The 25,863-nt window shown below is 39.5% G+C and overlaps 1 protein-coding gene and 1 long non-coding RNA gene across 4 annotated transcripts; one reads left to right on the top strand and one right to left on the bottom strand.

The window, feature by feature from the left end:
• Positions 1-3,121: 3,121 nt before the first annotated feature.
• Positions 3,122-22,747, top strand: klhl7 (kelch like family member 7). Of its 3 annotated transcripts, none has more exons than XM_003222022.3 (11): positions 3,122-3,435; positions 5,708-5,810; positions 6,298-6,391; positions 7,545-7,669; positions 10,269-10,444; positions 13,900-14,074; positions 14,890-15,032; positions 16,773-17,013; positions 18,182-18,383; positions 19,616-19,713; positions 20,539-22,747. In XM_003222022.3, the coding sequence occupies exons 1-11, from the start codon at positions 3,316-3,318 to the stop codon at positions 20,820-20,822; spliced, it is 1,761 nt and encodes a 586-aa protein (XP_003222070.1). In that variant the 5' UTR covers positions 3,122-3,315; the 3' UTR covers positions 20,823-22,747. The 3 variants fall into 3 exon arrangements, with proteins under 3 accessions (XP_003222070.1, XP_016849854.1, XP_062813496.1); XM_016994365.2 differs by lacking the exon at positions 3,122-3,435 and adding an exon at positions 3,588-3,600; XM_062957426.1 differs by lacking the exon at positions 3,122-3,435 and adding an exon at positions 5,133-5,151.
• LOC134292440 (uncharacterized) lies at positions 22,308-25,839 on the bottom strand. The gene is made up of 2 exons (XR_009999692.1): positions 25,675-25,839; positions 22,308-22,976 (listed from the first exon to the last, which is right to left on the bottom strand). It is a non-coding gene; the product is annotated as an uncharacterized LOC134292440 (long non-coding RNA).
• Between the last annotated feature and the right edge of the window lie 24 nt (positions 25,840-25,863).

Raw genomic sequence — 25,863 nt, 5'->3', positions numbered from 1 at the left:
ATTATGTGTTTCATTATTATTTATTATGTTATTGTTTTGAGTCCCTTTGGGAGACAGGCCGAATGTAAATAAAGCTTCATTCATATTATATTATAGCAGGCATGGGCAAACTTGGGCCCTCCAGGTGTTTTGGACTCCAACCCTCACAATTCCTAACAGCCGGTAATATATAATATAATATAACTAGCTGTGCCCGGCCACGCGTTGCTGTGGCTTAGTCTGGTGGTGTTAGTCAGTCTACATTAGGTTGTATTTATGCTGTGACCTCCACCCTTCTTTATACTCACATTAGTAGTAGTATTTGAAGTCTGTTACCTTCTTCAATTTTTGTGTTGATTGATAATTGCTTGAGATCCCTGTTGTCTTTGGTTTGTTGTTAATCGTGATGTCTGATTCTGCTGAGTGCGGTTTACATCTTATTGTGGTACAATAGTCTTTTTTTTTTTTTTTGCCTGTGTAGGTGTTTATTATTGTTGTCGTTGTAGTGGTCATGAAGGCTGGATAAGTTAGATGCTACTGTATTGTTTTTTGGAGGCCCAGTGTAGCACTGACTGGCCTCTCAGCCTCAGTGCCTGGCTGCTTCTTGCCTGTGATGGTGTAGATTATTATTGTTGTTGTTGTTGTCATTGTTATTATTGTAATTGTTTTTTTGGAGGCCAAGTGTGAATGTAGGGATTGGGGAGGTGGATGAGCACTGAATGGCCTTGTAGACTCAGTGCATGGCTGATTCTTGCCTGTGTAGGTGTTTATTATTAGTGGGTGAGTGGATGGATAGATGAATGGATGGATAGATAGAGTGGGTGCTCTCCTTGTTTCCTTTATTCCTATGCTGTTCCCTTTCTCTGCTCCGATCCTGAGCTCGCTGATAAGAACACACTGGTCAGAAAGGAGGGTAAATATAACTGGATCAATTGTCTTTCTCTCCCTTTTGCTCTTGGCCTTCTGGGGAGAGAGGGAGGGCTCTTGTCCTTGGCGTTCCTTCGCTTTCCTTCCCTTCCTCCTTCCTTCATTCTATCCGTCCCAGCCTTTCCTGCCTGCGGAAATTAAAATGCATGGACTCCATGCCATGGGGTGCTGGAATTTGTAGTTTGCATCCAGTCCAACCCCTTTCTTTCTTTTTGTCATGGAGGAAGAACCCACCCAAACCTCTCAGACAGATGGCCATCCAGTTTAGTTGTGTTGCTATAGTCACAATGCGTTGTTGTGAGTTTTTTGGGTCCAGATTGTGGTTTTGTGGTGTGGTTGTGTTCTTACAACCAGGATGCAAGGCTTTTGCGTTGTGTTGTCAAATTTTGTATTTCTGGGGCGTTTAGTTGTGTTGTTATAGTCACGATGCATTGTTGTGAGTTTTGTGGGTCCAGATAGTGGTTTTGTGGTTTGGTTGTGTTGTTACAACCGGGAGGCAAGGCTTTTGTATTGTGTTGTCAAGTTTGGTATGTCTGGGGCCTTTAGTTGTGTGCCAAGTTTTGTATTTCTGGGGCGTTTAGTTGTGGTGTTATAGTCACGATGCATTGTTATGAGTTTTGTGGGTCCGGATTGTGTTTTGTGGTGTGATTGTGTTGTTACAACCGGGAGGCAAGGCTTTTGCGTTGTGTTGTCAAGTTTTGTATTTCTGGGGCATTTAGTTGTGTGCCAAGTTTCGTATTTCTGGGGCGTTTAGTTGTGTTGTTATAGTCATGATGCGTTGTTGTGAATTTTGTGGGTCTGGATTGTGGTTTTGTGGTGTGATTGTGTTGTTACAACCGGGAGGAAAGGCTTTTGCGTTGTTTTGTCAAATTTTATATTTCTGGGGCGTTTAGTTGTGTTGCTATAGTCACGATGAGTTGTTGTGAGTTTTGTGGGTCCGGATTGTGGTTTTGTGGTGTGGTTGTGTTGTTACAACCGGGAGGAAAGGCTTTTGCGTTGTGTTGTCAAGTTTTGTATTTCTGGGGCATTTAGTTGTGTGCTAAGTTTCGTATTTCTGGGGCGTTTAGTTGTGTTGTTATAGTCACGATGCTTTGTTATGAGTTTTGTGGGTCCGGATTGTGGTTTTGTGGTGTGTTTGTGTTGTTACAACCAGGAGGAAAGGCTTTTGCATTGTGTTGTCAAGTTTTGTATTTCTGGGGCATTTAGTTGTGTGCCAAGTTTCGTATTTCTGGGGCATTTAGTTGTGTTGTTATAGTCACGATGCTTTGTTGTGACTTTTGTGCATCCGGATTGTGGTTTTGTGGTGTGGTTGTGTTGTTACAACCGGGAGGGAAGGCTTTTGTATTGTGTTGCCAAGTTTCGTATTTCTGGGGTGTTTAGTTGTGTTGTTATAGTCACGATGCGTTGTTGTGAGTTTTGTGGGTCCAGTGTGGTTTTGTGGTGTGATTGTGTTGTTACAACCGGGAGGCAAGGCTTTTGCGTTGTGTTGCCAAGTTTTGTATTTCTAGGGCATTTGGTTGTGTTGTTATAGTCATGATGTGTTGTTGTGAGTTTTGTGGGTCCGGATTGTGGTTTTGTGGTGTGGTTGTGTTGTTGTAACCGGGAGGCAAGGCTTTTGCATTGTGTTGCCAAGTTTCGTATTTCTGGGATGTTTAGTTTTGTTGTTATAGTCACTGCGCCCGCAACTTTATCATTTTATATATATAGATATAATATAATATAATATAATATAATATAATATAATATAATATAATATAATATAATATAATACAGGCATGGGCAAACTTGGGCCCACCAGTATAGTATAGTATAATATAATATGTATATTATGGTACATATTATAATACATATTCTATTATAATATTATTGTAATAGAATATGTAATATAGCCTTGTCTTTGCGGGAGCCCATTGTCCACAATGTGCACACAAACACTTGGCATCCAGCCAGAACAGGCGGGGTTGCTTTGGATTATTATTTCTCGTGTTTCTATTGTCTCAGTCGCCGGCACGTGACATCACCGAACGCTGAACCCTTCTTTGTTTACGATCCATCCTTTCCTCACTCCGTCCAACGCTTACAGAACCTTCGCCAGCGGAGGAGGCGGGCAGAAGGGGCGGCGCCTGCGCGTCCGCTTATTGCCAATTGGCTAACGGCGGCCCGTGGCGGAGGCGGGCGCTCCAAACAGCACGGCCTGCCTCTGTCGCAGGCTCACCTCGACCAATCAGGAGAGACCTGTCTGTAACTGCTAGGGGGTCCTCTCAGTCTGAGGTGGGCGCAGCAGCTGAGCGGGTCTCGTTGCCATTCGCCTTATGATTCTCTCGCCGGCCTGTAACGCTCTGCTTTCCTTGAGGCGAAAGAGAGGCGACGGAAAAGGAGTAGCAGCAGCGGGAAGGGGTTGGCAGGAGCATGGCGGCCTCGGCGTCGGAAAAAGGCAACAAGAAGAAGACGGAGAAGAAACTGGCCGCTCGGGAAGAGGCTAAGTTGTTGGCCAGCTTCATGGGCGTCATGAATGCCATGAGGAAGCAAGTAAGGGAAGGGGAAGGAAGGGAGGGCGAAGGAGGCTTTCCCTCACCTGTGGCCACAACACACACTGCTCTCCATCCCAAGACTGTAGATCAGTCATGGGCAAACTTGGGCCTTCCAAGTGTTTCGGACTTCAACTCCCACAATTGGAATGCCATGAGGAAGCAAGTAAGGGAAGGGGAAGGAAGGGAGGGCGAAGGAGGCTTTCCCTCACCTGTGGCCACAACACACACTGCTCTCCATCCCAAGACTGTAGATCAGTCATGGGCAAACTTGGGCCTTCCAAGTGTTTTGGACTTCAACTCCCACAATTGGAATTGTGAGAGTTGAAGTCCAAAACACCTGGAGGGCCCAAGTTTGCCCATGCCTACTGTATGTCTAATGCAACATATTTTTTCAGATTTTTCAGATCAATATCTGAATTCTGCAGCTATGGGTCCAAAATACATTTTAAAAACCAAAACGAGCCAACCTTTTATTTTTTTTTATAAGGGACTCCAGAAGACAGGAACATAATTCGGAATGATCTTAACAGATTAGAGAGGTGGGCCATAACTAACGAAATGAAGTTCCACTTAGGCAGGAAAAATGAAATGCAAAGATACAGAAGGGGGGATGCCTGGCTCGACAGCAGAACTTGTGAAAAGGATCTTGGCGTCCTCATAGAAGCGTAGAGTTGGAAGAGACCTCACGGGCCATCCAGTCCAACCCCCTGCAAGAAGCAGGAAAATCTCATTCAAAGCACACCCGACAGATGGCCATCCAGCCTCCACTTAAAAGCCTCCAAAGAAGGAGCCTCCACCACAGTCCGGGGCAGAGAGTTCCTCGTGGGGAACAAGTTAAACATGAGCCAACAATGTGAATCAGCGGCTTAAAAAGCCAATGGGATTTTGGCCTGCATAAATAGGAGTATAGTGTCTAGATCCAGGGAAGTCGTGCTACCCTCTATTCCGCCTTGGTTACACCACACCTGGAATATTGTGTCCAACTCTGGGCATCACAATTGAAAAGAGATGTTGACAAGTTGGAAGGTGTCCAGAGGAGGGCGACTAAAATAATCAAGGGTCTGGAGAACAAGCCCTACGAGGAGCGACTGAAAGAGCTGGGTATGTTTAGCCTGCAGAAGAGAAGGCTGAGAGGAGACATGATGGCCATCTATAAATATGTGAGGGGAATTCATAGGGAGGCGAGAGCAAGCTTGTTTGCTGCTGCCCTGGAGACTAGGACGCAGAATAATGGTTTCAAACTACAGGAAACGAAATTCCACCTGAACATTAGGAAGAACTTCCTCACTGTGAGCGCTGTTCGGCACTGGAACTCTCTGCCCTGGAGTGTGGTGGAGGTGCCTTCTTTGGAGGCTTTTAAATAGAAGCTGGATGGCCATCTGTTGGGGGTGCTTTGAATACAATTTCCTGCTTCTCGGTAGGGGGTTGGAATGGATGGCCCATGAGGTCTCTTGCAGTTCTATGATTCTGTGATTCTATTTTACTTTGCGATTGTCTATAACGGAACTTGAGTGTCCATAGATTTTGGTCTCCATGGTAGTCCTGGAACCAAGCTCAGTCTAGTGAATGCACAGGCCCACTGTACACACACATGAGATGTCTTGAAAATGGAACTCTAAGCACACACAACATTATGTCTCATATACTTCTTACACACAGTGCCTGGAAGTGATTTTGTACAATATTTTTGATGCTTTTGCCTCTGAAACAAAATGTGTGTGCCTCACACATAAAGCAAAGGTTTTGCTATATCAGCCACTCATATGGTTGATTTTGGAGTATTTTGACATTCTAAACAGCTTTGCAGTTCTTTAGAAAGTTGTTTTGGAGTTGTGCTTCTTATATGATGAGAGGGCTAAAGTAGTATACATTTAACAGTTGTGTAGATGAGACTCTTCAGCCTTGCTAGGAGACCCCCAGGATAGGATTGCCATGGGTCAAAAATTGCTTGAAGGCACACGACTACAGAGGAAATTTCAGCAGGTTTTTGCTTTATATCTGGTTGTGTGTGAGTCAACAATTACTGAAAGCTGGCTTATTATTTACAACATTTATACCCCGCCCTTCTCACCCGAGGGGATTCAGGGCAGCTTAGAAGAGTAAATTAAAATATTACAAATGTATTGTAGATTGTATTGAATATTATGGGTCTGCTGTATAACAAATGATGTATAACAAATATTTTAATATTATTTAAAAAGAGGAGTAAATTAAAATTTTACAGATGTCTGAAATATTTGCATATTATAATTCTGGCTTCTTCATTTTAGAAAACGCTCTGTGATGTCATTCTCATGGTCCAAGAAAGAAAAATTCCAGCTCACCGTGTTGTCCTTGCTTCAGCCAGTCACTTCTTCAACTTAATGTTTACCAGTAAGTCTTCTTAATTAGCTTTCTAATAGTTTTTTTTTAAAAAAAAATATACCATGTACTAACCAAGCCTTCAAGGAAGAAAATAATTGGTTTTAAAAATTATGTTCATCAGCCTACAACCAAACCTTTCTTTCATTGTGTTACTAGACCATTATTCAGACTAAGTGTAAATTGGTAGCACAGAGTGATTGAATGTCTAGCTGCTGAATTTTTAGAATGGATGTTGGGGCATAAATTGAATCAAGAGACAGATTCAGCACCCAAAATCCTCCATGGACTAAGTGATGTCAGTTATCATTGCTAAAGTATTGGTGTCGTCAGGTCCCTGGCTTAAGTGCCAATAGAAGCGTTTCTATTTACTGTTTTGGCTGGGGAACTTTCCCTATTCCCTTCCCCACTTTTCTTGCTGATTTTTTTTTCTTCAGCTAAATTTTTAGAGCAAGCAAAGAGTTATAATTGATGGCAGATTCTATATATCTAATTGCAGCAAATATGATTGAATCAAAATCATTTGAAGTGGAATTAAAAGATGCTGAGCCTGACATTATTGAGCAGCTTGTGGAATTTGCTTATACTGCAAGGTAGGTTTGTTTATAATTCTTAAACATTAAGGTCTTAATATCTGTCAGTTGCAGAAAAATACAAATTCTTTGCTTATCAGTTTAAAATCTATCAACCCAGTATTAGATCTTAGTATGAGTTTTATCTGCAACATACTATATTGTTGTGCCCTAGTGGTACAGTAAATCTTCAAATTAACAGAAGATGCTACATATTGAAATAGGTGAAAAATACAGTGAAAAATAACAAGGAGGCCTGTATGTGTATTTGTGTGTGTGGCTCAAGGCCCACAAGATAAGATTGGAGAGGCAGAATTGTCTGAATGATCAGACAGATTGGACTTCTAAGACTCCTGTGTAATTGGGTCTCTGTAGGGATTATCAATCAGAACATAATAAAATATTAAGACAGCTATTGTAGTTAAGCCCTCCCAGGAATAAGCAAGGCTGCATATCATCTCTCCTGTGTACACTTTCTTGAAAGTGAGCTACATTGAAGCTCTAAATAGACATTGGACTTGTAAGAGGCTTTATATTTAATGATGATTGAATAACAATGAGTGGGAGACGTGGTTTGCTTTCTCACTGCCCCCTACAGCTGAATCTTTACATCTAGAGCTTGAATAGACATAGATGTGTTTGCATTTTGGTTTATGTATATTATGTGTGATTCTGTATTGCTTAACCACCTAGATTTTGCTTTTAAAACACTGTAGGGATGGTTGTGATTAAACTCATAAGCTCTTTTGCTTTCACTCAGTAGGGGCTTTAACCTTCCTCCACATCTTTCAGCTTGAAGTCTTAAATGTATTTTTATTTACTCAGTTTTGTAATATTTCATTTATTTTTCTATTGTTTTCACAGTAGTAAATTGTTTCCTGCTCCTGTTGGTGACTGGTGTTTTTAATGCAGTAGCACTCAGTGTTTTTAATTGTTTTATTTAAAAAATGTACCCGCAAGTAGGCAAAATTAATAACAAGATGCCAGACAGTGTTGAGCTACCCTTCCCCTCCCCCAAAAAACCCCATTGTTCCAGGGTATATAAATACTGTTCAAGAGGTTCAACTACTGCAGCTAAGAATAAATACTTAAAATATATTAACATAATACTGATTTGTTACCAATTCTTGTTGAAATTATTCCTTTTTGATGACATTTGTCATGTTTGTTTCAGAATTTCCGTAAACAGCAACAATGTCCAGTCATTGTTAGATGCAGCAAATCAATATCAAATTGAACCTGTGAAAAAAATGTGTGTGGACTTCTTGAAGGAGCAAGTTGATGCTTCAAATTGCCTTGGTGAGGTAGTTTACTGTTATCATCAATGTATTGTTTCTAAATACATTTTGTTTGGGGTTACAGTATTTCAATATGTTTATAATTATGCATGTCAAATCTCATATATCCAGAGAAAAGCACCCCATCAAGCTCTGGAAACATAGTTGTGTCATGAATGTTTCAAAGCATTGATGTGAAAATATGTCTGGCTTACCTGATCCTGTTTAAACCCAATAGAGTCTCTAAACTGGTCCACTGTATTATAAAGAAAGCAGGGAACTGTTTGTGTAAGAGATTATTGGTTACTTCCCTTCATAGGCTTGTTTAAAAAGACAACATTTTAGATACTTGCTTGCTTCCATACATAACCTTGTAAAAATCACAGCAGCTGGTACAACTAGGAATTATGATGGCTTCTCCTTAATATGCTATAATTAGCTTAAATGTAAACCAGGCCAGTTTTATCTTATTTGCTGTTTGACCTGCTTTTAATAAGTCAGTGGGATGGAATGCTTGGATAACTAGCCCCTTATTATAGTGATTCACAATTGTTGAGATAGGAAAGCAAAAATTGGTCCTTGTTTTGCTCTTGTGTACATAATGAAATAGAGTACACTTCATTCTGGAAAGAAGTGACAAGTGGAGTGCTGCAGGGTTTGGTCCTGGGCCCAGTACTGTTCAAGACCGCTCTGGGTCCCCCTGCGGGAGAAGAGCGGTATATAAATTAAATAAATAAATAAATAATGACATCTTTGTTAATGACTTGGATGAAGGTTTAGAGGACATGCCTATCAAGTTTGCAGACGACAGCAAATTAGGAGGGATAGCTAATACTCCAGAGGACAGGATCAGCATTTAAAATGACCATAACAGATTAGAGAACTGGACCAAAACTAACAAAATGAATTTCAACAAGGAGAAATGTAAGATAGTACATTTAGGCAGAAAAATGAAAAGCAAAAATACAGAATGGGTGGCTCTTGTCAAGCCAAATGCGTGGCTCGACAATAGTCAATATGAAAAATATTTTTGAGTCTTCATGGATAACAAGTTGAACATGAGCCAACAGTGTATTGCAGCAGCTAAGATAGGTTGGGAACCACTGGTCTAGATTGAGGGAAGTTGTGGTGCCTCTCTGCTTTGGTTAGATCTCACCTGGATTGCTGTACCCAGTTCTGGGCACCACAGTTTAAAAGAGATATTGACAAGCTGGAAGGTATCCAGAGGAGGGCAACTAAAACGATCAAAGGTCTAGAGATCATGCCCTATGAGGAGCGTCTTAGGGATCTGGGAATGTTTAGCCTGCAGAAGAGAAGGTTGAAAGGAGACATGATAGCCATGTATAAATGTGAAAGGGTGTCATAAGGAAGAAGAGGCATGCTAGTTTTCTGCTGCTTTGGGCAATGAGTTCAAATTACAGGGAAGGAGATTCCACCTGAACATTAGGAAGAATTTCCTTATCGTACAAGCTGTTCAACAGTGGAACTTTGCCTGTAGTGTGATAGGAGCTCCTTCCTTGGAAGATTTTAAACAGAGGCTGGATGGCCATCTCTCAGGGGCGCTTTGATTGTGCTTTTCCAGCATGGCAGGGAGTTGGACTGGATGACCCATGTGGTCTCTTACAACTCTATTATTCTATGATTCTATGAGTCTTATGGCATCTCATAGAGTAGCAAGGTTTATCTGGAATAAGCTTTCATTTATTGCCCATCTCATAGTTTGACTTGACGGAAGTCCAATGGGGGCCAGGTTTATGTCAGTGTAAAAGGCATGGTCATAAAAACGTGTTTACGAGTTAGCAGGTGTTGAAAGGTGAAAGTATATCCTAGCATACATGAATATGTGTGGTGATCAATAGTTTATGACTAATCTCATGTAGGAGATAGAGTTTAATGTCTCATTAGGGCTGGAGGGAATAGAACTGCAAAAGTGAGTCAATAGAATATTGCCTAAATAGTGGTTAATGAGGCAAATCTATATACATGACCAAGTAAATACATATAGAGATAAGAAGCTATAATCTCTATTCAAACCACTGAAGATAAAAGTTCAACTGCCTTTATAATATCTCTCTACAATTGGTAACTGACTCTTAAGATTACTACTTGCTGCTACCCTCTGTGTTTCCATTCTTGAGTATATATAACAGTTAACTGAAGTTATATTCCATGCATATGATAAAAGAGGCTGGAATGCATAAAATATAAGTCAAATAATGTAGCGTAAAACTGAAAGAGGCTGTGCCTGCATTTTACTGAAACAGCCTCTGGCTGCATTAATATCTGTCATGTTATTACAGTGCCATAAGTGATAGCAACAAGGTAGAAAATGTCTGTGGGTTGTCTGTATGATGAACATAATCTTCTTTCCTTGTTTGGGAGAGAAAATATCTTGCTCTGGCTTCACCTCCCACTGCTCCAGAAAGTGTCTTAGTTTTGCAGAGATTGTCATGCTGGTGAAAATCATGTAATGCAGTAACCTTGTTGGTATTCCAATCTATTATTGCTCTCCCGTTGATATTTTTTAAAACTTAAATTCCAACCTAGTGCTGCTTCCCATTTATCTATCTGTCTATCTATCTCAGCATACATTACAAATTAACAATTTTCACTTGCACTAGGAATAAGTGTGTTAGCAGAATGTCTTGACTGTCCAGAACTGAAGGCAACTGCAGATGATTTCATCCATCAGCACTTTACAGAGGTTTACAAAACAGATGAATTTCTGCAGCTAGATGTCAAACGTGTGACACATCTCCTGAACCAGGATACACTTACTGTAAGGGCAGAAGATCAGGTGAGGATCCAGCAATTTCAGTTTTATGCTTACAGTTTAGAAAAGGATTGAGGTTCTTTAGGAGTATTACCGTAATTCATATTTAAGCTGCATGAAATACTTCACATGGAGGCTGAATGCAAGAAAATACGTAAACAAATTTGGTGCCGCCCCCCCCCCCCCCGGGATTTCTGAGGTCTCTTCTTTCTTATTCTCTTTCTTTTGAGCCACTAGGAGAGGCAGGTAACAAATTATTATTATCATTATTATCATTATTATCATTATTATCATTATTATATTGCTGCAGTATTTTGAAGATTGTATAAGTAAAAATGGTGTGTCACAAAAAGCTGTCGTTCATAAAAAAAAATAAGAACTTGAGCATGTTTGTGGAAATATGTGTTTGCACCTGTGAAATGTTGAATCAAAGTTTAAGGATCGTGTGTGACATGATTTATCCTTGGAAGCTGAAGTTAATCATCCCGATTTTTATTGTGGTGCTTCCTACAATTAATATGGTTTAACTCTGGTTATCTGGGATATATTACCATATTTAGTTGTTCAGAGAAGTTCTTCAAATTTCTCAGTGAAAAGAAGGATTGGAACTATCTGATACTGTTCAATGTGTGTGTGTGTGGTGGGGGGGGTGAAGTCTAAATATTTTTAGTAACAGAAAAATGGTATGACTAAATTGTAAATGTAGCTCATGGGCCATGTCATAACTTTTTCAAACCCTGTCCTTCAGGCAATTTTTGCCCAGATACTCAAGGCTTTTCTTAAAATGTGGTGGTTTTGCTGCTAAAAACCCCAATAGCACAGTTACTTTCTCGACTGCGCGCACTGCGTCTGCAACTAATAGACCAAGAGAGTTGTTTCAGGTGGTCAGGGAGCTCCTCCATCCCCCTGAGGAGGAGGGGCCTTCTGATCACCTGACAACCCGATGTGGCGAGTTTGCACATCATTTTGCAGACAAAGTCGCTCGAATTCGCTCCGACTTGGACGCTGACATTAGTGCAGAACCAGGGGATGTAACCGAGGCACCTGTCTGTCAGATTTTATTGGATTCGTTTCAACTTGTTCAGCCTGATGACGTTGACAAGGTTCTTGAAGCGGTGAGGGCGACCACTTGCATCCTAGATCCTTGCCCATCCTGGCTTATCAAACTCGCCGGTGGGGGGCTGGTTGATTGGTTTTCGGGTATCATCAATGCCTCTTTGCAGCAAGGGCATGTTCCATCTTGCCTTAAAAAGGCAATTGTGAGGCCCATTTTAAAGAAGGCGACTTTAGATTCATTATTATTGAACAACTACCGGCCAATCTCCAACCTCCCATTTTTGGGCAAGGTCCTGGAGAGAGTGGTTGCTTCTCAGCTCCAGGAATTCTTGGTTGAGACCGATTATCTGGATTCGTCACAGTCTGGCTTCAGGCCTGGTCATGGGACTGAAACGGCTTTGGTCGCCTTGGTGGATGACCTCCGCAGAGAACTAGACAGGGGGAGTGCATCCCTTCTGGTTCTCCTGGACATCTCAGCGGCTTTCGATACCATCGACCATGGTATCCTTCTGGGGCGGCTCTCGGGAATGGGTCTTGGGGGCATTGCTTTGCAGTGGCTCCGCTCCTTCCTGGAGGGTCGTTCCCAGATGGTGAAGCTGGGGGACACCTGCTCGGACCCCTGGCCTTTGACCTGTGGGGTCCCGCAAGGTTCCATTCTCTCCCCCATGCTTTTCAACATCTACATGAAACCGCTGGGAGAGGTCATCCGGGGTTTTGGAGTTCGGTGCCATCTCTACGCGGTGGCTGGGAGGGCCTTTGCACATTTAAAACTTGTGCGCCAGCTGCGACCATACCTCGAGAAGTCTGATTTGGCCACGGTGGTCCATGCCTTAGTTACATCCAGACTGGATTACTGCAATGCTCTCTACGTGGGGCTGCCCCTGAAGACGGCCCGGAAACTCCAACTGGTTCAAAGATCGGCAGCCAGATTTCTAACGGGAGCCGGCTATAGGGAGCACACAATGCCCCTATTAAAGCAGCTCCACTGGCTGCCGATAAACTGCCGGGCCCAATTCAAGGTGCAGGTTTTGACCTATAAAGCCCTACATGGCTTGGGCCCTACCTATCTCCGTGATCGCATCTCCTCTTATGAGCCAGTGCGGACCTTGAGATCTTCCGGGGAGGCTCTTCTCGCGCTCCCACCACCGTCTCAAGTGTGGCTGGTGGGGACGAGGGAACGAGCCTTCTCGGCAGTGGCCCCCTGGCTCTGGAATGCATTGCCAAAAGAGATCAGGCAATCCCCTACATTATCCAATTTCCGTAAGGAACTGAAGGCCTGGTGGTGTCGGCAGGTTTTTGAGTAATTATATTGGACTACCGCCGACTTCTGAGCCTGAATATATTGCATAAGATTTCCCTTTATGGTTCCCGTCCCCTTGATCTGGTCATGTAAGTGTGATTTATTGTTATAATTGTATTATTTTACTTTGTTTAATAATGTGTATTATGTTGTTATGTAATGTTTGTGTTGCTTTTATGACTGTAAACCGCCCTGAGTCCCATCCGGGAGATAGGGCGGTATATAAATAAAGTTTTTTTTTTATTATTATTATTATTATTATTATTATTATTATTATTATTATTATTATTATTACCCACAGCCTTAGTAAAAACTAGAATCAGCCTTTGAGTTATTTCAAGCCAATTTGCATAAATGCATTCACTGTGTAACCATCATTGTTTGTAAATTAGTTGCTAATATACCTAGTTGTGGCTCAGCTGTTGCTTCTTGTCTCACAGCTCTGTGGGTTCATAGCTCTAACATTGTCAATGATGGGTCTTTCAGATAAAGCAATTGTTCTTAATATTATTATTATTATTTATTATATTTATTCATACCCTGCTTTATCTCCCAAAGGGGACTGAAAGCAGCTTGACATAAAAGCATTCACACACAATTTAAAATATACAAATATGCAAATATTAAAACAATTAAACACAAACAGTAAAAATTTACAGCTTAAATCCATCAAAACATATTCAAAGTTAAAAATCACAGCATCCCCTGACTAGATCTTAAACACCTTCATCTTTAAAAGTCTTTCAGGATAAAAAGGTTTTCGCCTGCCACTGGAAAGGGGCCATTCTAGCTTCCCTGGGCAGGGAGTTCCAGAGTTGTGGGGCAGCCATCGAGAAGGCCGGCTCACTTGTTCCCACCAACTAGACTTCAGATGGAGGTGGGACTGAGAGAAGGGCCTCTCTTGAAGATCTCGGGACCCAGACAGGTTCATCCAAGGGGATGCTGTCAGCCAAATAGGCTGGACCTGAACCATCTAGGGCTTTAAGGGTCATAACCAGCACTGTGAATTCGGCTCGGAAACAGACTGGCAGCCAGTGGAGCTTTTGCAATGCGGGTTGTCTGCTCCCTATAGCCATTTCTACCAACTGAGTTTCTTGTTACTTATACATACTTCTTCTTTTAGGTTTATGATGCTGCTGTCAGGTGGCTGAAATACGATGAACCAAATCGTCAGCCCTACATGGTCGACATTCTAGCAAAAGTCAGGTTTCCATTAATTTCAAAGAATTTCCTCAGTAAAACTGTACAGGCTGAGCCACTTATCCAGGACAATCCAGAATGCCTCAAAATGGTTATCAGTAAGTTTTGCAAGATTTATTTTTAGATACTGTATAGTGTTCTTCTAGAATATTACGTTTTCGCTAGGATTGGCACCCAAAATGGCTCACAATTTAAACATGACACAAATGTTCTGCTTCAAAGTATTTTGCAATTAAAGAAAATCAGGATGGATTCTATTCTGGTTGATCAAGAAGTTGAATAGAATCAAAATTGTCCAATCAACTTTAATGTTTTATTTCTGGAGGTTAAATACTTTTTGAGGGGAGCATGTCCTAGTCCTAAAACAACACCAGGAGGATATGACAAAATTGTCCCCTATAGCCATTAGAGAATATGGGGAATATTTAGCAGAAGCCACTGTGGTGATCATAGGATTCTGTGGGACACCTTGGAAATAACCTTGGAGATTTTATCCATCCACTCTTAACATTGTCCCTCATCTCAATACATAGTGGGTGACAAATTTGAAAATATTAATATACTCCATGAAAGCCCTTGAAAATGTAAAGTAATGGATAACAGGACACATTTTATCTAGCAATCTTGGGTTGAATCATCTGTGGTTTTCAGATGATTACCATCTTAGAGATTTATTCCATGACAGCTAGTTTGTATCACTCTTGTATATATGTCAATTAAGTACTGGAAAATATATTTCTAAAAGTTATGGAATGCTGCATCAAACTGTTCTGTATTTAATAGACTGTACATATTTTAATGAATAGAAAATAGTAGTTATTCCGTGTTGCTCTTTGTCTTACTGTTTATCCCTATCTTGGAAATAGATTTCCCTTTGAGCTACACAGAATTAATGTGTGCTTCATGGGTTTAGGTGGAATGAGATACCACCTGCTTTCTCCAGAGGACAGAGAAGAATTAGTGGATGGGACTCGCCCACGAAGGAAAAAACACGATTATCGCATTGCCTTGTTTGGAGGGTCACAGCCACAATCATGTCGCTATTTTAATCCAAAGGTAACTCCTTTTCTTCGATAATTTGAATAGATGGCATGTAGTCTTTGTACATTAAATATAGTCCTTGCCCTTCTATGGTGTGTTGCACCTTTTTTCTTGATTGTGTGTGTGTATGTAATAAAAATGACTGTACCGACCTAATTCTCTTGGGATAGCATTGGCTTCACTTTCAAACAAGTGAAGCAGCTGTGACATGTGCTAACATAGAAGGCACTATAAATGACATAATCTCTATATATGTTGCTCTTGCATGGAAGAGATGAAAACTTCGTTAAATAAGAAAAATGGAAAGTTTTCTGGCGGGCAAGGATGTTTTGAGATTTCTGTAGCAACCAAGTCACTTCTGGTGTGAGAGAATTAGATGTCTGCAAGGACATTGTCTACGAGATACCCCAATGTTTGATGTTTTACCATCCATGTGGAAGGCTTCTCTCATGTCCCCGTATTCAAAGCTGGAGATGGCAGAGAGAAATGTTTCTTTCATTCTTGCTAGGATTTGGTGTTTTATTTTACATCTTAATCTACAAAAATCGTTGATGAATGTAAAAAAAAAGCAATTTAGGAAGTTCACATGGGAAAAGCAGGTAAAAATTGGGACTAAGAGGAAAGCCTGTTTCCCAAATGAAGGTGATCTCCTTCCATTTAACTTTAGAAAGACAAAGGTCGATCCATTGATGAGGAACTGTAAGTTAAACTTAGCAATATTCCTTCAATTCTGAGACACATTTTCCTATATAAACATCTCTAAAAATTGGATGCATCTTAGAATTGTGGGTACTTTTTATATGTATAATAAATAAAGCTTTTTTCTGTTGGTTGTACTGAAATTAGTGTGTCTTACAATCAGTGATGTCCCAAAATGGAAAAAATATATGGTAGATAATAATAGCCTACAGATATGTTGCTGTGGACCAAGAAAAAAAGTGTGATAAACAATGGAGCAAAATGCAAGAACTACAATTAGAAAAAGCAATCTGTAAAAACATGTTGTCATGACAACCAAGATTTCGCTTTCTAACCTACTTTCAATTATTCTCTTAATAACAAAAGAAATGTGTTTCCAAAAATATTTAAAGCCTTACCAGCAGACACTTATACTCCAGTTCTAGAAGATGGGAATCGCTGAAATAATAAAGTAATTGCAAAAAGGGTCCGAGAGTAGGACCAAACTAGCCACATCAATACCCACTGCTAGTTAGGAACAGCAGCATTTGTTCTCAGCCTGGGGTCCCCAGATTTCTTTGGCCTACAACTCCCATAAATCCCAACCAGTTTATCAGCTGTTAGGATTTGTTTCATTTTTAAAATCAGTCAACTGAATGATATAACAATGGTCAGGAATTGTAGATTAACTGTTAGCTTCTTTTGTCCTCTTTCTGCTCCTCCCTTTAATTGCTGATACCTGAGATGAATCTAACTTGTACTTGAAACTGATCAGTAACATTTACTGATGCTAACAAGGCTGTGAAGCGAACATTTCTATCCTGAGTAAACTTACGTAATAAACAAACTGGCAATCAATAATAGTAAAGTTAGTATGAAGGACTGAATCCAGACTTGCTCTAGACTACTGGTTATAAAACTCGCTATAATACTTTGAGCCAGTGCTATTTCTCAGACTAACATGCCTCGGAGTTATTCTGAAGGTAAAATGGATAGTGGAAGGAATGTTTGTGCTGCACCATAAACAATTGGTAGTTATTCCCTGTGTAACCTCTTTACCTTCTTTTTATTATACAGGATTACAGCTGGACAGACATCAGATGTCCCTTTGAAAAGCGACGGGATGCAGCCTGTGTCTTCTGGGACAATGTAGTTTATATTTTGGGTGGTTCTCAGCTTTTTCCTATAAAGCGGATGGACTGCTACAATGTTGTGAAAGATAGCTGGTATTCCAAACTGGGGCCTCCAACGCCCCGCGATAGCCTTGCAGCTTGTGCAGCAGAGGGAAAAATTTATACTTCTGGAGGTTCAGAAGTAGGTAAGACACTTTTATAGGGATACAACAAAACAGTGTTTGTACATGGTGCCCTAATAATGTCATTGAATGTTCCTTTAAAAAAATAAACCGCATTCCTGGATTCAGAATTTCTGACAGGTATCTTAAAAATTACTGATAAAATGTGTATATTACTTAATATAGTTTTAGAAAAAATTACTTGTATGTCAGTTTTACTTGGTGTAATTTTGTCTGGGAATGAAAATACATAACCAGCTGGCATGTGCCAAATTAGCAGATAGGTTAACCTGTGATAAAATTAGCATAGGCAATACAAGCCTATAAGTGTCTTAGAAAAATCAGTCATATTTTGGTATGTTTCCCTTGTGCTTCTTAGTTCAATGCATTAGATGCAAAGCTTTCTTTGGTACAATATATTATATGTACTCTCGCACTGCTTTCAGCCGTATAGTTGGTATGTGGTATGTTTGCTAATTTGGTTGACCGCTGCTAATCAAACTGTGTTCAATAGAATTGCTGTCTGAGACATTAACAAATCCTGGAATCTAATTAAAATGCACTTTTAGAGTTTATCTTCTTTGGGAATATGATATCTGTTAGCATCAGTACAGGTTGAGCATCCCTTATGTAAAATGCTTGGGGATAGACATTTTTAGGATTTGGAAGACTTGCATTTGCATATATACATGCACACATACACATAATGAAATATCTTTCAGATGAGGCACAAGTTTAATCTTTATTTTATATACACCGTATGCACATAGCCCAAAGGTTATTTTACACATAATATATTTTTAATAACTTTATGCGTGAAGCAATGTTTGTGGACAATTTAGAAATTCTGGATAAGGGATGGTCTGGCATCTTGTGGGTAATATTCATGTAATAGCTGATGGCAAGAACATTTGGAGCGCTTGGCATCTAACAAATGGATGTTTTTATGTCTTTAAACACATGCAGAATTGTAAAGTGTGGCAGGAAGGTGGTTCAAACAATGGAACATGTGTGTCTTGGAAGAGTGATAAAACAGGAATAACTAAAAGACTTGAATGCACTATTTTGCAAAGTATAATGCATTTGCAGATCTATCTTGGAACAACAAAATTACTGATTGTAAGAGATATTATCCATAAAAAAAGGAAAAATATATTGTCTAAATCTATTTCCCTTTCATTTTTATTTAAAGGAAATTCCGCATTATATCTGTTTGAATGTTATGATACAAGAACTGAAAGCTGGCACACAAAGCCCAGCATGTTGACACAGCGGTGTAGCCATGGAATGGTAGAGGCAAATGGCCTGATTTATGTATGTGGAGGAAGTTTAGGAAACAATGTTTCTGGCAGAGTCTTGAGCTCTTGTGAAGTTTACGATCCAGCAACAGAAACGTAAGTATGGATTTAAAAGCTTCTTCCACAGACTGTTTTTGTGAGTTCTTCTTTTTTTTAATTTACTCTCTGTACATGATCAGAGAAGCAAAAATTGTGAAAAAAGTAATTGATGTCTAAAACTACTTTTTTCTTTCTCAGTATGGAAAAAGCCTGCCCTGTGTCCAGAACTCATCACTTTGCAGCTTCTTCATTTGCAGCTTTTAAACACTATAAAATAGGGTTGTTGTATGTTTTCCAGGCTGTATGGCCATGTTCTAGAAGTATTCTCTCCTGACATTTCGCCCACATCTATGGCAGGCATCCTCAGAGGTTGTGAGGTATGGAGAAACTAAGCAAGGAAGGTTTCTATATATCTGTGGAAAGTTGTCCATGAAAGTGAACTTCAACAGAAAGGAGGAAACCATGAAAATGAACAAAATCTGGCTACCAGTATTAAAAAAACTCCAAAATCAGAACAGTAAATAAGAAGCAACACTCTGAAAACAGAGGTTCCAGACATGGGAACCAAGGGCAGCTAACAACTCTGAACAAAGGATGCCCCCAGGCAGGAAGCCAGGAGATGAAGCTATTCAATGCTAATTGAGGTAATTAACTACAACATTCACACTGGCCTCCAACTGACAAAGAGTTCTTCTCTCACCCTGGTCTTTCCACAGATATATATAAAACTTCCTTGCTTAGTTTCTCCATACCTCACAACCTCTGAAGATTCCTGCCATAGATGTGGGTGAAATGTCAGGAGAGAATACTTCTAGAACATGGCCATACAGCCCGGAAAACATACAACAACCCTGTGATCCCAACCATGAAAGCCTTCGACAACACTATAAAATACTTAGAAAAATTTTAATGATATATGACTTCATCTGATATGTTTTTGTGCTAGTATGGAGTTACAACTTTTTGCAACCTTAGAGAAGTGAAGATTGGTCAGAGAACTTGGGGAAGTTAAGTCAAAAACCAGGGAAAATGGGGTTAAGCTATACAGTTGTCCCTTCACTTTTTCTGAGGTTATCTATGGGGATGGGGACTTTTTCCTGTGTGGCACAAGTGTCTGTTTCACCTGGACAAAGGAAGGGAGTTACTGGGGAAAACAGAATGTGTACTGTTGGATTTGTTTCAAATATTTTCAAGCCATTGCTGATTGAATCCATAGATACAGAGAACTGACTGTATTTTTTTCAAAATCATTTAATAAAACTGAGAATTTCATTTTAAAATACTTTCAGGTGGACAGAGCTGTGCCCAATGCTTGAAGCCCGAAAGAATCATGGCCTGGTGTTTGTGAAAGACAAAATATTTGCTGTGGGTGGACAGAATGGCTTAGGTATGTATTCATTTCTGCTGCCTGATGCTAAGGTCTGCCATGTCAGAAGTAAAATGTACTATCTACTGTGCTTAGTTTGGCATCTCAAAATTATTATATTTATTTATATCCCACTTTCCTCTCTTAAACAAGGCTCAAAGTGGCTATATTAAAACATCTAGAGATTTAAAAATTTGAAAGGATGCCCACACTGAGGAGAGGGAAGTTTGTTTTCTGCTGCTCCTAGAGACTAGGACACGGAACAATGGATTCAAATTGAAGGAAAAAGATTCAATTTAAAAATTAGGGATAAATTCTTGACAATAAAAACTGTTTGACAGTAGAATATGCTGCAGCCTGGGAGTGTGGTGGAGTCGCCATCTCTGGCGGTCTTTAAGTAGAGGCTGGAATGTTTATCTGTTGGGGGTGCTTTCTTGCATGGTGCAGGAGGTCTGATGGAATGGCCTTTGTGGTCTCTTCCAGCTCTATGATTTTATGCACTGCCATTTTAGAGCCAGATGAGGAGATATACTAATATACAGAAAAGATAGGGAAAAGCAAGTCATGGGCAAATTTCTGGTTCATGCTGAGATATGATATTAAAACAATATAGGTGTAAGAACAGAAAAAAAGCTTAGAAAAAGCATCTGAAAAATGCAAGATTTCATTCAAGTGAAATTGGTATTCTTTCATATTCTCAAACCTTTTTTTTCAAGCCCTTGTTGGAGCTCTTCATTTATCAAACTAGAGAAAGATACTTACAGTGGGAAGAACTCTTTTCTCTTTAAAGTGTGTCCTTTCAGAAATGTGCATTTGAAACTTACTTGTGTGTTTTTCTTTTTAAAGGTGGTTTAGACAACGTAGAATATTACGATATTAAAATAAATGAGTGGAAGATGGTCTCCCCCATGCCATGGAAAGGTGTAACAGTCAAGTGTGCTGCAGTGGGGTCTATCATTTATGTCTTGGCTGGTTTTCAAGGTGTAGGTCGCCTGGGGCACATCCTTGAATATAACACTGAAACAGATAAATGGATAGCCAACGCCAAAGTCCGTGCTTTCCCAGTGACTAGCTGTTTAATCTGTGTTGTTGATACTTGTGGAGCAAATGAGGAAACACTAGAGATTTGAAGACTTCAAGAAGATTCTTCTAAGGAGCTCCTGAAAAAAATAGTTTGCTACTTGTGATTCTTTTTGTTTTAGTTTGTAATATTTTGGGAAATTCAGAATACAATACTTTTTTTATCTGCAATATATAATCTGGATTTGTTTGTTTGAGTTTTATTTTCACCTTCCTTCTTAATGACTTGAAGTATTTTGAGACTTTACCAATCCACACTGAAGACAATCTCTTTCAGGTATGCTTGTGTATTTCTTCAGCAAACAAAATCTGTCTGAAGTACATTATGGAGTATTTCAAAAACAATTGTAAAATACTACCTGCATTTTTCAAGTGACAGTACTGAAGTTGTTCGGGTAGTACATATGACTTGAAACAAAACTATCATTAACTGCGACATGTTTGCGCAAACAGCTGTTTTGCAGAGGAACATTCTACATTACTGCGATGCAGCTTCATCATAGGATTGGAGTTCTGCAATATCAAGGTCCAGTTGTTCAAGAAGTACTTGAATGAACATCATACGTTTCCAGATCCTTCTATTTATATTGAGTTAACAGGGTATATCTGTATATGAACATCTATTTCTCTTGTGTTTGTGTTTTATTTCACAACTAGAATGATAATCCGGTGAGGTTTTTAATTATATTTGCACAAACCATATTGTCCTGTGTTGTTTCCACTATAGCCTTCCTGCCATATTCAGGAGATATGGTTCTTCTTCCGAAGTGCAGTTGCCTTCTAAAATACTGACTTGTAAAGATGAGAGTACATGTCACAACCCTCCTATCCCCATGGGAGTTTTGCGGGCTTTAAGAATAAACATGCTATTGCCTTTGATGCGCCTCTTTTTATATGGGATGAGGAAATGTAGGCAGGGATACTCTAGAATGGAAGCTACTCATGACTTCACAGGTCTCATTCCTGGTGAATACAAAAGTTTTGCTTGTATTTATGGTCCTTTTTTGTCAGATAAATAAATACAAATTATACTATTTTGTTCTCTTGCTCTGGTTTTCTTTCTTGGACAGTCTGGGGAAACCAAGAAGTAGTTTTATCAATTCCTTCTCGTTCCTTATTTGTACTGGAATAGATCACCATCCATACATATTTCTTCTTATATATACTGTTAAAGGGCCATAGGTCTGCATGTTAGAAAGTGAATGCCTTTCTAGCTTGTTTGGCATGAAAAATATACTCTAGTTACTTAAGTTCAATATTTTCCTCCAATTCTCATCTGCTTTTACAACTTCTGGTGAGCCATCTCTTCTAAGCTGGAACTTCTAATATTTTAAATTTGGGTACCTTGTTTTTCATACTACCTGTTAGACATAACATTCTAGAATTAATGATTTTTGAATCAATATTGGTTCAGTATGGACAGTGTGTCACCTACACAGGGAAATACAGTTCCACCTTTTCAGAACGTTTTTTTTTCTCATGTCGGAATTTTAAACAAATTCTGAAGCACATTTTTTATAATTCTGCCTTGGGGGGGGGGGGGTTCTTTTTAAAAGATTGAGATCAAAAAAAGATAAATCTCACCAGTGTACAGCAGTATACTATAATGACATTGTTTCAATAATTGCACAATTTTTTAAAAACTCTTGCAAATTAATTTCTTTATCATGTGTATTTAGCTACAGTTGATGAAATATGGGCAGTGTGGTATCAAAGTGTCACTTCATGATTCTATATTTCTACATGTTCTGTATCTAGGCAATATGTGACAAATTTCTTTTGTTTGTACATTCTTAATATATGAACACAAAATGCAAAACATTTTCTTGGACTGTTTTGGGTATTGACATATGTATTGACAAAGTTGTCTACAAAAATACTCTAGTTAAGTTTTAGTTTTTGAGAATGAAGAAAATACTTCAGTGAAACTTGTTGATCAGTAGACTTTGTTGATTAAATATTTGTTTTTTCTTAAGATGGCTGTGAAGTGCTCATTTAATACTCAGCAATACAATTTAGTCCTGGGCAAAGACTCCTCACATAATAGTGAAACTCATTTCTTCGATGGCCCTCCATCTGACGATTAATGAAGTTGGTCATCCTGCTAGAAGATAAAAGTGTCATGCTTATCTGGGTTATGGAGGAATGTTCAACTGCATTCTCTGAGTTCTGTTTGTTCACTGTAGTGCAAATGTCCTTGTTACCTATGGGAATTAACACAAAGCTTCATGAGAATATCAGTAGTGGAAACATCCTTTTTAATGCACTAATATTTGTAAAGGCATCAGTGCAAAAGTAAGTTAAATAAGAACGACATCCTGGTGTCATGCATTCATCTGCTACTGTCACTGGTAGTATATATTTCAACACAGCAAAATGTGGACTCCCTCCAGACGGAGTATTCACTTTTTTATTCTATATTATAGTTTTATGTTCACATAATACAGTAAAATGATGTTTCTATGGGGAATACAGTGCAAGAATCTCCAGGCATGGCTGAAATGGACAGAACCAAACCCTATACCAATAATTTTGGGATTCAGTTGACTGTAGCTAACTGAAACCATGGAAAACAAAACTAAATAAGGAGTGACGACATAGTATTTTCAAATTGTAGATGACTGAATCAGAATAAAATTAAATGCACAGATGAGGGAATACTCCGTGTTACACACTTCTGTGCCAGGACAGTTTGCTCTTAACCAGAACACAAATGTCAAATAGGCTTCCCCAGGACAGGAAAGGTACATATATTCTTTTTAAAGAATCGATAAATAATGTCACCATATTTATAAGGAATGGTTAAAATATATAGGAACACTTTGTAGTTGCCAAGTACAAAGTATGGCTGTGTTTAGATTTTCACAATGGAGTTTCAGCATGTATTAGTATGGCAAACTATTCCTTCAGGAATTGTCTTCTGTATGTTAAAGAGGCTTCTCGTTGCTTTTGGCAACTCACATTCCAACTACTGGCTATTTCTATTTTCCATAATGTATCAAATCCCATACATGACATATGGCTGGAGAAATTATAAAATTGCATGAGAGCCAGCATTTTTGGTGCTTTGAGTGTTGGACCACAACTGTTGACCAGGGTACGATTCCCCATGGAATCTCACTGAGTGACCTTGAGCAAGATACACTCTCTCAGCCCCAGAAAACCATGTAATAGCTTCATTTTAGGAGTGCTATAAGTCAGAAACAATTGAAGGCATACAACAACAATGGAATTAGAGCAGAGGTATGGACAGAGATACATTAAGCTTCAAAGGATTAGGTTTGTTGTTCACTCGTTATTGCTGCTGGCATCTAAAACATGGAAAGAGTGATGGGGAAGACAAGCAGGGTCTTAAAGAGGCAATTAAAACTGCCCATATGTCAGTGTTTTTATGTGCAGATTATATGGGAGCCCAGCACAAAATATAAAATCTTATAGGAAGACTTCCCACAGTTTGCTACTTTTGATTTAGTCATTGGGAGTCGATAGCATTTGGCCTTAAATATATTCTGTACAAGGCTATTTTAAGAAAATAAATTACCAGTACAATGCATATTTTCTTACTCATTACCCTTAAAACCTAGGAGCCCTTCCCACAAAATATTATATATGCCATAATATGTGTGCTTAGGGGGATACTATGGTGCATTCAGTTCAAACCTCTCTAAAAAGGAAGCTTCTGAGCATACTTTTAGGCTGTTTTATTTAATGCTAATATCATCTCTTTGTACTTCCCTTGCACATGGCAACTGGACCCAGAAATTCCCAATATGAGGAACTGTAATTATTGTCCAAACTTCAAAAGCCCTTCAAAAATGTTGGGCAAGGATCATGATTTGTGCCTTTCTGGAGCCTGCTTTATAACCTGAGGCTTTAATATCACTCTACTGAATCTGAAGAAGTAGATTTATATTCACCAAAACCAGTGTAAAATATACTCTAGTGCAGAGTTTCTTAAGCTGTGTGTTGCAACATGTTAGTGTGTTGACTGCTGTGTGCAGGTGTGTCACACAAATGTAATGGGAAACCTGATGAGTCTCATGCGAAATAAGCAATATATCATATTTTAAATATATATAAATGAAAGATCTTCATGACATACGTTGTTTTTCATTACAATTTATGTATGTGTCCATATTTCTTATAAGGGGTTGGTTTAGCCTCCGGTTTTCTACCGGCTGCTACGAATTGTAGGAGCTGAAGTCCAAAACACCTGGAGGGCCGAAGTTTGTCCACGCCTGTTTTAAACCATTGTTTGTATTCCACTTTGCTGAGTTTGTTATTGGCATCGGTTTTGGAGACACTAGGGATGAATCTACACCACAGAATTAATGCAGTTTGACACCACTTTGCCTGCCATGGCTCAATATCATGTCGCCCTGGGATCTATAGTCTGGTTAAGGGAACAGTCCTCTTGGGCAAAAAAGGCTCAGCATTGAGGTATTGTGGTTAAAGTGGTGTAAAACTACATGAACTCCACGGTGAAAATGCTCCTAAGGAATGAGACCTCCAAAATGACAAACAGCCTCCAACAACTATCATGTCAGACTACACAGAGAAATCATTGAAATCCACAAGCATGTGGACAATTTCAACAGAAAGGAGGAAACCATGAAAATGAACAAAATCTGGCTACCAGTATTTAAAAAACTCTATAATCTGAACAGCAAATAAGGAACACTTAGAAAACAGGGGAATTCCAGACAGGAAACAATCAGGGCAAGGTAACACCTCCCAACAAAGGATTCCCCCAGGCAGGACGCAGCCAGGCTTTGAATCTGCAAGGCCATTCAATGCTAATCAAAGTGGCCAATTGCAACATTCACAGTTGCCTCCAACAGACACTCCCACTCTGGACTTTCCACAGATCCATAAACCCCACTTGCTTAGTTTCCAACAGACCTCACAACCTCTGAGGTTGCCTGCCATAAGATATGGGCGAAACGTCAGGAGAGAGTGCTTCTGAAACATGGCCATACAGCCCGGAAAACTCAAAGCAAACCAGTAATTCCTGCCATGAAAGCCTTCGACAACACAGCCTTCCAAGGCTTTGCGGTGTGCAATTCCGTCTGCTTCCGCCAGGAGTACGGC

The sequence above is a fragment of the Anolis carolinensis genome, chromosome 6, assembly GCF_035594765.1.
Source record: "Anolis carolinensis isolate JA03-04 chromosome 6, rAnoCar3.1.pri, whole genome shotgun sequence".
Taxonomy (NCBI): domain Eukaryota; kingdom Metazoa; phylum Chordata; class Lepidosauria; order Squamata; family Dactyloidae; genus Anolis; species Anolis carolinensis.
Note: the sequence above shows the minus strand (reverse complement) of the source record. Positions and strands in the feature narration are given on the sequence as shown.